The sequence below is a fragment of the Cryptomeria japonica genome, chromosome 3 (assembly GCF_030272615.1).
Source record: "Cryptomeria japonica chromosome 3, Sugi_1.0, whole genome shotgun sequence".
NCBI lineage: Eukaryota > Viridiplantae > Streptophyta > Pinopsida > Cupressales > Cupressaceae > Cryptomeria > Cryptomeria japonica.
In genome coordinates, this window is record NC_081407.1 from 759,580,224 (window position 1) to 759,595,178 (window position 14,955).

Below are 14,955 nucleotides of genomic sequence, written 5' to 3' on the forward strand. Positions count from 1 at the left end.
TTTGGATAGGAGAAAACCTGCAATGGTTGTATTACATGCTATGGCTTTGGGCTATCTTATATACAAAATCATCATGTGCAAAATCTGTAGAGAAGGGGGAATCTTGACCCCGACGTTTGAAAAATTGTTGTGTGCACGTTATCTCAGTGCGATTATTACGGTGGTAATGCACATGACTATAGCGCTTGACTCATAAACAATAGTGAGTAATGATGTGATAGAGCATTCCTCCAACGTTTCTTAGAATGTTTACTCCGACGTTTTTCTGAATTGAGAGTTTTCTCCAAATCTATTTGAAAAACATAGATATAGAAACTTTCATGGATGTGGTGGACGCCGCATTTTATCCGTGTCTGCTTTCCATGGTGACTCCATTGAGTTATTCGGTAGTAACACTTCTTTGGGTTTCACATTAAAACATGAGAAACATTGGCAAAGGTGATATGGCCCACAAGTATGTTTGTCTTTGGTTATAAATGACTTTCCTCTTCCGTAATTTGCACGGGGATGGGCGACCAAGTTTGGTATAAAATTCTCGCATGTTGTTCCCGCGCTCACATGGTTCCCGCGCTCTTCATTTTTTTTATCGTGGAAAAAATTAGAATTCCAAAGAATCTAACATATCGAAACTTAATAGATTGTAAATGTATATTTGTAGGATAAACTTCTTTATGTTAACGCAATAAAACATAATGAATGGATGATTACGTTAGAGAAAGATAGGTCGAAGTGAAAATAATTGGAGTTTTATTTGCTATGTGTGACGTCACGAGGATAGTTAGGTATAATAGACATATTTATATATTAATTTAAGGTTATAAGTTTATAAAGATTGATTATTTCTAATTCTACATCATATCAATTTAATAATATGAACTTTTAAATAATATGTTGAATCATTATATGTTTTTAGTTTGGATGGCTAGCTCAACCTGAAATATATATTTAATCAAACCAAATATTCAACTTTTAAAAATAATAAAGACATATGATACTATTGGAACATTTTTGTGCATTAATTCAGCTTTTAATTCTATTGAATTGTATGACACACACAGCTTAATAGTGAGAAGGCTTTTGTAAGAAGTATGAATGGTGAACTAATTGTTATTTATTTTGATCTAATAAGATCATTCATTTCTAGAACTTCTAATTGTGTAGATCTTACTTATAAAAAGGAGCTGTGAATAATAGAAGGCTTTTTAATACTTATAGTTTTTTACTATTAGATGGAGTAATTAATTATGTGAGATTTATTTTTTTATCAAATAAAAATCATTTAAATAGCATCAACAAAAGTCCAAATAGTTCTATGTGATTGGATTTGTAAACCATTTTTAGAAGTAGACATCTCACTTTCCATGCCACATAAAATAATATTAAAGTTGAACATGAGTCCTTATATCATAAATTCTATCGAAATTTTCTACCACCTCTTATTATTACAACATTTTTACACTAGATGACTTGTTATTAAATTATAAATACAAAAATAATAAATTATAAAAATGCCTCTTATATGTACTGACATGGAAAATATATTAAATATTTGGTAAATTTGTTTATCTTACATGAAGCAAACCCAAACACAAGTGAAATTGCTTTGAATATATCAATGTCCATTCACATGATTTAGTAATGTGTCAATTTTGATATTTTTTAATGTTTTGAGACAATAATAATTTCAAACTATAAGGACCTCCATATTATTAAAATAATGATATAGCATAAAATAAGCATTATTCTAAAACATTTAAAATAACACGTTCAAATATATTAGAATGGAAACATGATGTTTAAGTACAAAAGCCATTGACAAGCCCTATCATAAGGAAACAATTTCCTTTACATAGCTTCAAAAGGTCAATTATGAAGAGTACAAAAATTAAGGTAACCCTAACAGGAACTCACGAGACACTATCTCCAACAAGCACACATTGGGTGAGAGCATCATCGAAGAACATATCTACCCAACCACAAATCTTTACACTCCCCTGAAACTCTTCTTGGCATGAAGAATACCTGGCCCAACGCAAAGATGTCGAGAAATCTTAAACAAGTAGGAGTGATGGAATCTATGTAGCATGATATACTCTCTCTCTCTCTCTCTCTCTCTCTCTCTCTCTCTCTCTCTCTCTCTCTCTCTCTGTCTCTATGTTTGTGTGTGTGCGTGTGTGCGCGTGCACACACATGCTAATATAACAATATTATGATATGGCAAAGAGTATGAGTTTTAAATGATCAAAAGTAGTAGCATGGTATAATATTAAAATTTGATAAAACATCTTTTTCCCAATGCATCTTTTTAAGTCATTTGTTGATAGATATATAGAGGGTGATACTCAATCCTTATATGGTTCTCCATGTTTACCACCATCCATTTACACAAACAAGAATTGAATGCACAAGTATACAAAGTAGTCATAGGAAAATAGAAGCATCTAACAAGTATTATCTTCTTGATAATTAAATTTAGCATAAAAATTGATTTCAAACACATTAGTACATAAGAATACCAATAACAAGATTTGTCTAAACATGATCTTGAGAGTATAAAACTCATACAGACACATGTATAAGAGTACAAAAGAAAAGGTAACTATCAATCTATCTAATTAACCTGATATCATGAAAGACATATTAAATGCTAATTCATTATTAAATCTTCTAAATGATATACTTAAAAACTAATTCATGAGTTATTATATGATGCATAAATTCACTAACATTATATCATTAAAATGTTATAAATTGATAATAAATGATTATCATAAATAACTTAGTTTCATTCATTAAATCTAATTGGTTCAAATATTTTGACAATAGAATATATTTTCCATCTTAGAATAAACTTTCTACCTTAGATTTGATTATAATATTCAATATCATATTCATCTAATCACTCCTTTGATTAAAAAGTGTTATCATGATCAAACAATCAAAATATAAGATCAAATCCATTTAATATTTATATATATAGTCATAAACTTTAGAGATGGTTAACCATTTAATGATAAGGAACTATCATCTAGTCAAGAAACTATATGAACATGTCAACATGAGATTAATATGAAATTCCATCCTTATCCTTTACATTTAAAAAAACAAACTATGATATTATCATTAGAGTTTTCACTAAGTCAGAGTTCAATATTCAACAATCACAAAATAAAAAACAAAATTTATTATTTCTATATGGTAAGGGATAAGGGCTTACATCTTACCCTTGACCCAAGAGTCCATTTCTTTCATTACTATCCTTATTATCCTATTTTATATATTAGTCTTGTGATTTTAAAAAGTCTTTCTATTTTTAATCTAAACAAAGTATTGTAGAGGCATTCAAATAATAACTTATTCATCTTAAGATATACAGAAAGAATATATTCAAGTTTAATATTGTTGACTAATGAATTTATTTCTATACGTTTAAAGCTATAACTTAATAAATTTTAAGCTTTAATAACATCTCTACACCTCTTACTTAAATTCTCTTAATAACTACTTGCATTCTTATATTGATATATGCTACTCTATGCATTTATTAATATATAAATAAATATCTATTTTATTGATCTACTACTAATCTAATTATAAATAAATGGTAATAATCAATGGATGGATTTAGTCAAGCTAAGGATTACTGGCTATACTCTTGGGTTGACCTAAACAAATCCATGAGTAATAATATGCTAATGATTATAATTAAAGTGAGAGTTAATGTATTCAATTACAATTCATTAATAGCTAAATTTTATTACAAAAATATCATTCTAAATTACTTCAAAGAATTATTACAAAGGAAAAGTATTTATGAAATTCAAAACTTATAAATCCAAATTTTTAAACTATCCAAAATAACCAATAAACTTTTACATTGTTAGACAATATAGGATAACTTGTTACTGCTACACGGATTTGATTTTTGTCTTGAACAAAGATACATTATGAATAAAGGAAGATTGCACAAAGTGACATAAATAGAAGGTCATTTCCAAGGAAATCTAGATAGTTCTTTTCAATGAAAATAAAAGAAATAGTGGTTGTTGTTCTTAATAGAATGCATATATTATGTGCGTTAATCACACATAGACACTAAGAGAATGGTAATCAGTAGACACCAATTCCAAATTAATTACCCTTGATAACTTCTCCAAACATCATAGAAACTGATAAGATAAGATAAGAGGACATCAACACAAAATAATACTAGATTTATGTAGAAACTTAAGGGGAAAACCATGGTGAGAAAAGCTTCTTGGATCTAATATGCAAATCTAGCCTCATAAACTAAATAATAAACTTATAATATTTTGTATGCATCAACCCATAGGAGACACCAATGCTTGAGTCTAAGAAGTGAACACCAACTATAATCATGAGGCGCCAACCTTAAATACAATAATAGTACATCAAAGATATGATATGCAGATCTTCAAGGATGAAGCTTTAGGGTCACCTTGATCTAATCAACTTTTGACAACCCTCTCAAAGTGCATGAGACCTTCAATTGATTTTGCCCACTTAACCTAAAATTTAGTTGACAACTTACACAACTTTTGCGATGGTTATTAGTTCTACTAGCAAGAATTACTCTTTAAATGAATCCAATTACACTTATACATCCCTACATTATATATAATCACAACTCATCTTATAACTTATTTACAACATTCACACATTTGACACATGCATACTTTAGACCAAACATATAAAAGGCTTAAACCAAGATCCAACATGCTACTTCAAGAGTTGGATGATGCTATTCTTTACGAAAAATAATTAGTTGGTCCTAGTACACTTTCACATGCTTCCTATAGTTGGTTCATAGTGCAATAATTTGACCCATTCATAAAAAAATTCATAATATATTGTGAAGTGATCTCTATGAGCATAATGTTGACCCTAACTTTTCATGTTATTGAATTCCACCTTTGCAACTTGAATAGACTTGTCTTTGTGTGTAGCCATATTTATCTTCCAACATACAAGCCTCAAAATATAACTATGGTAGAATGTGGTATAAAATAATGTGCTAGTGGATATAGTTTTTGAGGAATGAACTTCATATACACATCACAAATACTTCCAAATCCTTCAACAATAAAAAATTGATTAAGATGATACTAGTGACATACTATATTGAATGATGTATTTAACATAACTTGACTCTATTTATCTAGATCAATAATTATTTGATATGACATAATATTAATTAAAATTATTGTAATTTTTGAAAACTGGATATTGAGGGTAACATAATGATAATTTATACAAAAACCTTAACTACCTCCTTTGAAATTAATGAAAATATAAATTTCAACAATCTCCTCCTTTGTCATTGGTTCCAAACATGAAAAATGCTACTAATAAAATACTCCTTGTAATGGAAATTAGGGGCTCCCCTTGTGTAGAAAATTTGCTTCCATTGTAATTGGACTTTCATTCTTCTCAAGTTTGGCTTTGTGCTCTTGTAATTGGACTTTCATTCTCTCTCTCTCTCTCTCTCTCTCTCTCTCTCTCTCTCTCTCTCTCTCTCAATCCTTTCTTCCCCAAATGGTGTAGAATTTTGGCTTCCTTTCTCCCACTTTGACATCAATGACAAATATCCACTTTGATTCTTGGTCTTCAAGGAAAAATTAATCTACTAATACCTTTTGTAATTTTTTTCACAATACCACCAAGACTACTTGCAGTGAGGAGTCAACACTCCTCCTCAACATATACTAACTTCCTCTTCATTTAAGAGGGGGGCGATACCACTACCAAATTCTACCCAAGATATTAAATTGTCTCCTTTCGAAAAGGTTTTGTAATGATCTCTCCTTTGTTTCAACATATTCTATCTTCACTTGTTTCCTTGCAACCTTCTCTCTTAGATAGTGATACTTAATTGAGATATGGGTTTTTCCGTGAATGTGTTACCCAATCATTTGAAATGTTTATAGTACTTGTATTGTAACAAAGGATTGGCATGGGTTCTTCAAATTCAATCTCCATCTGCTACAATGTCTTTTTTTATCTATAAAACCTAAATGCAACAAGAAACTATTGCAATATATTTTGCTTCTACCATAGACTAAGATACAAAATCCTTATTTTAGCTCAACCATGATATAAGGCTATCACCAATAAAGAAAGCTATGCCACTTGTACTATTCTTTCTATGAAAGACCATTTGGGAGAAGAGAAGACATTACCTCATCAAGCACAAAATTTAAAGTAGTGCTTCAAATGTTCATCAATAGATTGCTCCATATGTGTAGAAAAGAATGTCATAAGACCATTCCTATAACTTCTTCCTCCATCTTTTGTTTACAATAGTGTTAAATGAATTAAAGTGCTCAACAACTTAATCCATATCAACCACCCTCAAATAATACTACTTACATAGAAGATGCTTGTTCACCAACGATATGGTGTGGTACAAATTTCCTAACTTTATAAAAAGGGGTTGTAGAGGATTCATGTACAACATTGAGGAGCAATAAATTTCCCAGACATAGCCAAATAAGATTACTATATTAACTATCTAAGACAACCCAGTTTTCATCCTTCATGCCTGTTGTTTTACTTCTAATGAAATCTTTACATAGATCTCAAACCGACTGACCCTGATAGCACAGAGGTTCCATTCCCGTACCCAGTCCATAAATAACTGAATAGCCTGTTACATTTTGAAGGCCAATTCAACAAGAACCTGTTGCCACGTCCAGATCTCTAAGGCAGCCCAAGAACTACAAGGATATCATGCGTCTCACATAGAAAAAGAAGTCCCATTACTACCACTGGCCTGATATTCTACCAAGCATCACCAGCTCCTCTGCAACCTCCATAAAATATAACGCACCAACTATACTAAATCCAACTCTAGTTTATATTCTTTAAATTTGGTAAATACAAAGAAGCTTAATACCGACCTCACAACATGCTTTGCAACAATTCAACTGGTCATAGTCAAGATGGGTATGAGACATTGACCATCTACGTCAAACTTTAATTAAGGCCGACTCTCGATGTTATGTGTGCGCACTTGAAGAGTATCTCCATGCTTTTTCACAAATAACAAATTTCTTGTGTGTTGAAAAAAAGGCACATGGATTTTACAACAATCTGTTCTGCATGGTTGTTTTTGCTATGTTGTTCGATGATAAAAGATTAGAACGAACTCCATATAGCACATGTAGCTTTTGACTTCATCGTGGGACATGGGATCCACATTTCCTTATAGTTGGTGGTCTCCTCCATCCCTCATCAACTAAAATTATTTTCGTATCACAAATCTAAATGTAGTTTTTAAATAAAAAGAAAAGTTTTTGCAGCCACACGAATTTGCATGGGGCCATTACATTATTTGTACGCTGGAAGGCTAGTACAACCTCGTTTCCAAAAGCAAATAAAATCTTGATGAAAGTATGCTTAGAAGAATTAAAGGAATAAAAATAATAGTCCAATGCACTCCGTGCATGACGGTAATGTAGACCATGAAATCTCATGAGTAAATTCATGCACGTCCTCCAATCTGCGTATATTTATTAGTTGGGGATGGAAGGCAAGCATGCATAATGAAATAATCACGATGCTGAAGTAGTCAAATTTCGATTGCTGGTACTCACTTATTTGGTAAAAGTTCAAAATTAAGGACCTTTAGGAAGGCCATTCAAGTTAATATACCCCTCTTTTCCAAGCGACTTGCATAATTTAGCTGATTTTACCTTTGATATAGAACTATAAGGTTAGATCTTGTCTAATTCTAAGTGGCTGGTACAAGTCTAACACGAATATGATAGTAGAAACATACCACACACTAACAGTGATAACAAAAATACATGTAAAATTTAACTATTAAATAATTAGATATGAACAAAATATGGTTGAGACAATGGTTTTCTAGAATTCTCCCACTTATTTCAAATACCTTGCAAAAGCATAAAGGGAATATTAGCATCTAAGTATTAAGGACTATGAGGCCATTATATTTATTACACCATCTAATGTTATTTGTGCTTACATGCTTCATCAAATCATCTAAAACAATCACCAAAGAGTCATCATTTTCAATCATCATCCACTATCCTCCACCATGTGATGAGAAAAATGGTATTGTGCATCTATATGCTTCATTTATACACAAAAAATTGGGTTTTGGCCAAGCTAATGACACCTTGACTCTCACATTGAGTTTAAACTATTGCTTGAATAAGGCCAACAATTCAACAAAAACTCTAAAACCAACTCACCTCCTTACAGGCATTACTAATTGTCATGTACTATACCTCTACAATGGATAAATGACTACAACCCATCACTTGCTCATTCAAGTAATAGAAACACTAAATAGGCTAAAGAAATAGCCACTAGTAGATATTTTATGATCTACATCTCCTGTCAAATCTATGTCAACAATCCCTTGTGAGTAATCACCATAGTAGAAGATATAATAATTTATAGTGTTCTGCATTCACCTTAAGTCTCTCTTAATTGTTGTTCAATGCTCTATGCCAATATTAGCCATATAATAATCCCAAGGCTCCCATTACATCACCAATGTCTAGCTTTATGTAAAATATAACATAAATTAGAATATGAAGTAGACTAGTGTAAGGAACATGCAATATATACTCTACATTTAACGGTGAAGACGTATATATTACTTAACTAATAACTTAGTACCCAAGAAAATAGAAACATTTACTAGCATATAATTCTGCATACTAAAATATTACAACACAAATTCAACATACTTAGTCTATCCCAATCAAACATTTCTTATTTCTCTCTCTTTTCAATGCCTAGGATGCATATAGGAACCCCTAATTGTTTATGTTGAAATGTATTGAAATTTTATATACCATATCTCTAATCATCCATTCATTGTTACCAAATATCAACAAATGATCTATGCATAAATTGATAAAAAGAGATTGATTACCATCATAAAGTTTAATTTTTAATAATTAAATAGTTGCTAAGGGGCCCAACGCCCAATACAGTAGAAAGTAAAGTCTATAAACAACATAACACAAAAAATAGGGGAAAAAAGAAACAATTATCGGCACCCCGATGACTACCATCTAGTACATAAAACCAACCCCACCAAAACCAAAGTCCAATATCTGACCAACTATATAGGCAACCAACATAATTAGGAAATACACTAGATTATAATACATAGCATATGAATTAAACTTTTGAAACCATAATTTTGGAGATCATTGGACACCATATAAGTATTGCTTCAATTTATATGCTAATGAAACCTTGCCTTTTACCACATAGTAGTTGTTAGGCGTTATTCTTTTTCCTACAAATATTATTTAATCTTTCTTTGGTTTATTAGGAGTGGTTAATGTGAATAAACATGGAAAAATACATAATCTACATGTACCACTTTCTAACACATGAGTAATTGAGTCACACACTCCCTTTTGGCTTGTTGTGCCTCCTTCCATAACCACGAGTTTGTTCTTACCTTTAGTAGGTTATAGGGTAATTAATTTTCTCACCCTCTTTTGGCTTTTATGCCACTAATTATAACTTCTTTTCTATCTTCACTTAAGGAGGTTATGCTACATATTTTGACATTTATCAAGTAGGTAAAACTTCCCATATTTTATGGGTAGTAGGAGTTAATGCACCTATTGGTAGCTTGGTGAGCGTATGAAGAGTATTCTCAAGTTCTCTTGCATTGTCTATATTGTTCTTTCATTTCAGATTTTGGCTCTACTATTTGATATTCGATTATCTATTAACTGTAGTCGCACATGATCTAGGTCAGACACGAGATTCTAGCCCGATTGTCACTTCCCAAAGAATCTAACATGGTACTGGAACTTGTTGTCTAGTACAGTTAATTTTAATATCTGGCTTTTATAGATTTGAGACTAACTGATAGCTATAATATTAAAAAACCAAGTATTCTCTTCTCCTACATCCTTGCATAGCCCTAATAATAAGTACAACTTAACAAAAGAATAAGCATCCCTATAATCTACTTTGCATAGTTATATTCTTGGGAGGTTTGCGTGATTGTAGCATTTAGGTAATTTTGGCAGAATTTTCAACATTTCCAAAGCATCCAAAAGGTTGGATAAAGTCACAATTGACTTTTTTTTCAAAAACATCAAAGCTTGGAGGACAAAATTAGAAATCAAATGTTAAAATTTAAAAACTTTTACAGGAGCCATTTTAAATTTTGCATTAGAAACTCATTTTTCAGTCACTAGAAAGAAAAAATATTTTTGGCATGCAAAAACCATTTTTAATAAGTTTGGCACCTTCCCTAATTTCAATCTATGTTCTCCTACTCCTATTTCCATACATCAATATATATCCATCCTTATCTATATCCTACCTATATTTATATTCATGCATTCCCATTAGTTTTTGTCCTATATTTGCATACATTTACCCATGATCATTGTATTATATATCTTTTTACAACGGACCATTTTTGTAGCATTGAGGATTGATCTTGCTTGGCTTGAATTTTAAGGAAAAATAAATTTGTTTCAAATTTTAAAATTCTCCTCTTTCCTCGTAGTCATTGGGAGTTGAGTTTGTAAAACATGGAATTATCTAGCAGGGCTTCAAATTTAAAGACATTAATTGACCATTAAGCAATCATTGACTTATTCGTATATAGAATGAACTTATGAACATTTTCATTTGGAACTTTAAATAGAATAAAAATATTGTATCAAAATCAACATCTAAGTATCTTTATCACAATCAAAAAACTATTCTAATTAAGGGAGTAGGAGAACATGACCATTGATTATTTCACTATCTTTATGATGTAGTTATAAATATACCAAGTCCTTAATAATCAATGAGGAGTATAGAATCTAGCAAATCAAAGAGAAAAAGTATATATTGTGATAGATAAGGTCTAGAGTTACAAATTAGACATGTATAATATAAAATTAATCTACAATCACATAATTAACTTAAAAGGTTAATAATTTCCCATGCAAGTGAATATATTTAGTTGCGTCGTATACAATTACACCGGGTGTGTTCATAGTTTCAAGAAACATTTGCATAAATTAGTTTTTTGAATTACTGGTATGAACATAAATTCAACTATTTCCTATCTCTATGTTGCAGTTCTTGTGAGATTTACCTAAGAAATGTTTTTAAGTGACAATCGAGATAATATAAACAAACACTGGCTTGACGTTCTACCACTACACTTCAAATTTGAGAAAAATATTATTCGATATTTTCCATATATTCGTCTTTAGTGAAAGATGACAAGAGAGTCTCGGCAACCAAAACTAAAATAACTAAGAAGCCTCATTCCGTGTGCTCATGCTTGCAAAGTAACAGAATTGAGGGATTCCTAAGAATTTGTCTATAATGCACGCATTTGGTCTAACAGCTGGAACCTTTTCTGCAGGTGAGAACACCCGAACTTGCAGTGATAGAGCCCACAATAGAGGAAGGTCTTGCCGCCATACTCGAAGCTTTGGCATAGCTTGAGGATTCTTTAGCCCCTGATGCTGTGAAGAATGCCCCATTTAACATAAGATCTCCCACTGATCTCCAGTTGCCTTCTGTTGAATCTTGGTGCTTTGTAACCTGCACATTACCCATACTATAACTATACTACAACCGTTGAATACCAAAGATATAAGAGACATGAGTTGTACAGGTCTTTTACCTCCTTGTGGAATCGATAATCAGGAGCAAGGAATCTGTTGCCTTGGCTGTTAATGGTGGGGTTTGCACTTCCCCCGATTGCATACATTTCCCAGTGGGTGTAATCATTGTTCACCACATGAAAGTATCCATGTCGACATCTGCATCATAACGTTAATATCTTAAAGACTTGAGCAAATAAACTTCAGCAAGCTGTATATTCGTGGTCTTTGTGCAAGGAATACAGTTTGTTACAAAATTCTATTCACACCTGGGCATACGTTGAACAAGCCCTTCTCCAAAGTGGTTGAAAGCAACTGTTACTTGCATTTTGACGTCCTCGGTGTAGGCGTCGCTGTGTCCTAGGAGCATCACCTGGAAAAAGCCAATAAATATTGGACTTGAGAAATAGCGTTCTATCGACAATTTAATAAATACTCACATTTTTTTCGTTCAAGTCAAGTAATAGGCTTTTAATACCCTACCCTAAAATCCTCGGATAAAAAATACAATTGTGAAACCTAATTTCAAAGAAAAGTATATTTATGGAAGACCAAAAAAGCAGTTTTGAGCACCTTGTCATGGTGAGTGAAAAAGCTGTTTGAAATGGTTATAGCAGTGGAACCCATGATGGCGTCGATCAATCCATCTGCGCAACTTGACAATGAACAGTGGTCAACCCAAATTGCGCTTGATCCAAAGATGGAAATCCCATCTCCATCACTCTTGGTTCTAAACCCATAATGTGTCGGGGAGCTCCTAACATTTGTGTTTCCCGCAGGTTTACAGTCGTGGATATGAACTCCATGAATGATAATATTGGTCACACACTGAATTGTAATGCAAGCTCCATTTGCTATATGAACATTGGCACCTCTACCATCAATAGTCTTATAACTGTTCATGATAAGCTCCTCCTTGAGCTGAATAACCATATCTTTTTGGAAAATAATCCAGAGAGGTTCGGTTTGAATAACAGCGTGCCGCAGAGTGCCAGGTCGAGGATTGACCGGGTCATCGTCATTTGGATCTGTAACTATATAAAATCTGCCATTCTTACCTCCAATGGCGTTTTTGCCAAATCCGATGGCACAATCAGCCAGTCTCTTTCGGTTGTTAACCCAGTTAGGATCACAACGCCAACAGTCATCGATGGGGTTCCCCGTTTCGCACGAGCTCAGCTTTCTTTTCGAATTATTTAAACTCCTGCACAATAGTTCTTGAAGTAAATAATCTCAACTGTCTGTAATATATGCTAGCTATAAAAAAATGCTAGGACTTCGAAATTCTCTTAATTGAACTGACTTAAATATCTTTTCTGTAGTGAATTTTCTTTCATTGAATCTGTCTCAACGACGACAATTGTTAATTATCCAATGGCATGATGATATGGGTGATAGAAATTTGTTCTATAACTGCTGCATACCAACTACAGTTACGAGAATAGTATTATAGAAATTACAGTGAAGAAAACGTCGAGGAACAGCATAAGAATAAATAGAACATTTATAATAAACCTTGTCATTTAAGATTTCATACTAATGTACTAAATTCAATAAGATATTGGATTTCATTTCTATACTACCATAAATAAATTCTCTAAAATTTCTAAATCATCTGAAAGGCGAAATGGTTACCTTTCTACCATTTGAACTACAAGCTCCGGCTTCTCAACATGATATTTATCACTATTCTCAGCCTTAGTCATATTGAAGGGGGTTCTTATTGATTCCACCATTACTAACTTGATGAAAAAGACAGCAAGAAGAAGAAACAATGGCTGTAAGGCTTGTCTGCTCGCCATTTTGGATAGGAGAAAACCTGCAATGGTTGTATTACATGCTATGGCTTTGGGCTATCTTATATACAAAATCATCATGTGCAAAATCTGTAGAGAAGGGGGAATCTTGACCCCGACGTTTGAAAAATTGTTGTGTGCACGTTATCTCAGTGCGATTATTACGGTGGTAATGCACATGACTATAGCGCTTGACTCATAAACAATAGTGAGTAATGATGTGATAGAGCATTCCTCCAACGTTTCTTAGAATGTTTACTCCGACGTTTTTCTGAATTGAGAGTTTTCTCCAAATCTATTTGAAAAACATAGATATAGAAACTTTCATGGATGTGGTGGACGCCGCATTTTATCCGTGTCTGCTTTCCATGGTGACTCCATTGAGTTATTCGGTAGTAACACTTCTTTGGGTTTCACATTAAAACATGAGAAACATTGGCAAAGGTGATATGGCCCACAAGTATGTTTGTCTTTGGTTATAAATGACTTTCCTCTTCCGTAATTTGCACGGCGATGGGCGACCAAGTTTGGTATAAAATTCTCGCATGTTGTTCCCGCGCTCACATGGTTCCCGCGCTCTTCATTTTTTTTATCGTGGAAAAAATTAGAATTCCAAAGAATCTAACATATCGAAACTTAATAGATTGTAAATGTATATTTGTAGGATAAACTTCTTTATGTTAACGCAATAAAACATAATGAATGGATGATTACGTTAGAGAAAGATAGGTCGAAGTGAAAATAATTGGAGTTTTATTTGCTATGTGTGACGTCACGAGGATACTTAGGTATAATAGACATATTTATATATTAATTTAAGGTTATAAGTTTATAAAGATTGATTATTTCTAATTCTACATCATATCAATTTAATAATATGAACTTTTAAATAATATGTTGAATCATTATATGTTTTTAGTTTGGATGGCTAGCTCAACCTGAAATATATATTTAATCAAACCAAATATTCAACTTTTAAAAATAATAAAGACATATGATACTATTGGAACATTTTTGTGCATTAATTCAGCTTTTAATTCTATTGAATTGTATGACACACACAGCTTAATAGTGAGAAGGCTTTTGTAAGAAGTATGAATGGTGAACTAATTGTTATTTATTTTGATCTAATAAGATCATTCATTTCTAGAACTTCTAATTGTGTAGATCTTACTTATAAAAAGGAGCTGTGAATAATAGAAGGCTTTTTAATACTTATAGTTTTTTACTATTAGATGGAGTAATTAATTATGTGAGATTTATTTTTTTATCAAATAAAAATCATTTAAATAGCATCAACAAAAGTCCAAATAGTTCTATGTGATTGGATTTGTAAACCATTTTTAGAAGTAGACATCTCACTTTCCATGCCACATAAAATAATATTAAAGTTGAACATGAGTCCTTATATCATAAATTCTATCGAAATTTTCTACCACCTCTTATTATTACAACATTTTTACACTAGATGACTTGTTATTAAATTATAAATACAAAAATAATAAATTATAAAA

At 32.0% G+C, this 14,955-nt stretch overlaps 1 protein-coding gene across 1 annotated transcript; it reads right to left on the reverse strand.

Moving 5' to 3' along the window:
• Positions 1-11,376: 11,376 nt before the first annotated feature.
• LOC131049437 (probable pectate lyase 18) lies at positions 11,377-13,447 on the reverse strand. Its single transcript, XM_059217690.1, has 5 exons — positions 13,281-13,447; positions 12,219-12,849; positions 11,915-12,018; positions 11,666-11,804; positions 11,377-11,583 (listed from the first exon to the last, which is right to left on the reverse strand). The coding sequence occupies exons 1-5, from the start codon at positions 13,445-13,447 to the stop codon at positions 11,377-11,379; spliced, it is 1,248 nt and encodes a 415-aa protein (XP_059073673.1).
• Between the last annotated feature and the right edge of the window lie 1,508 nt (positions 13,448-14,955).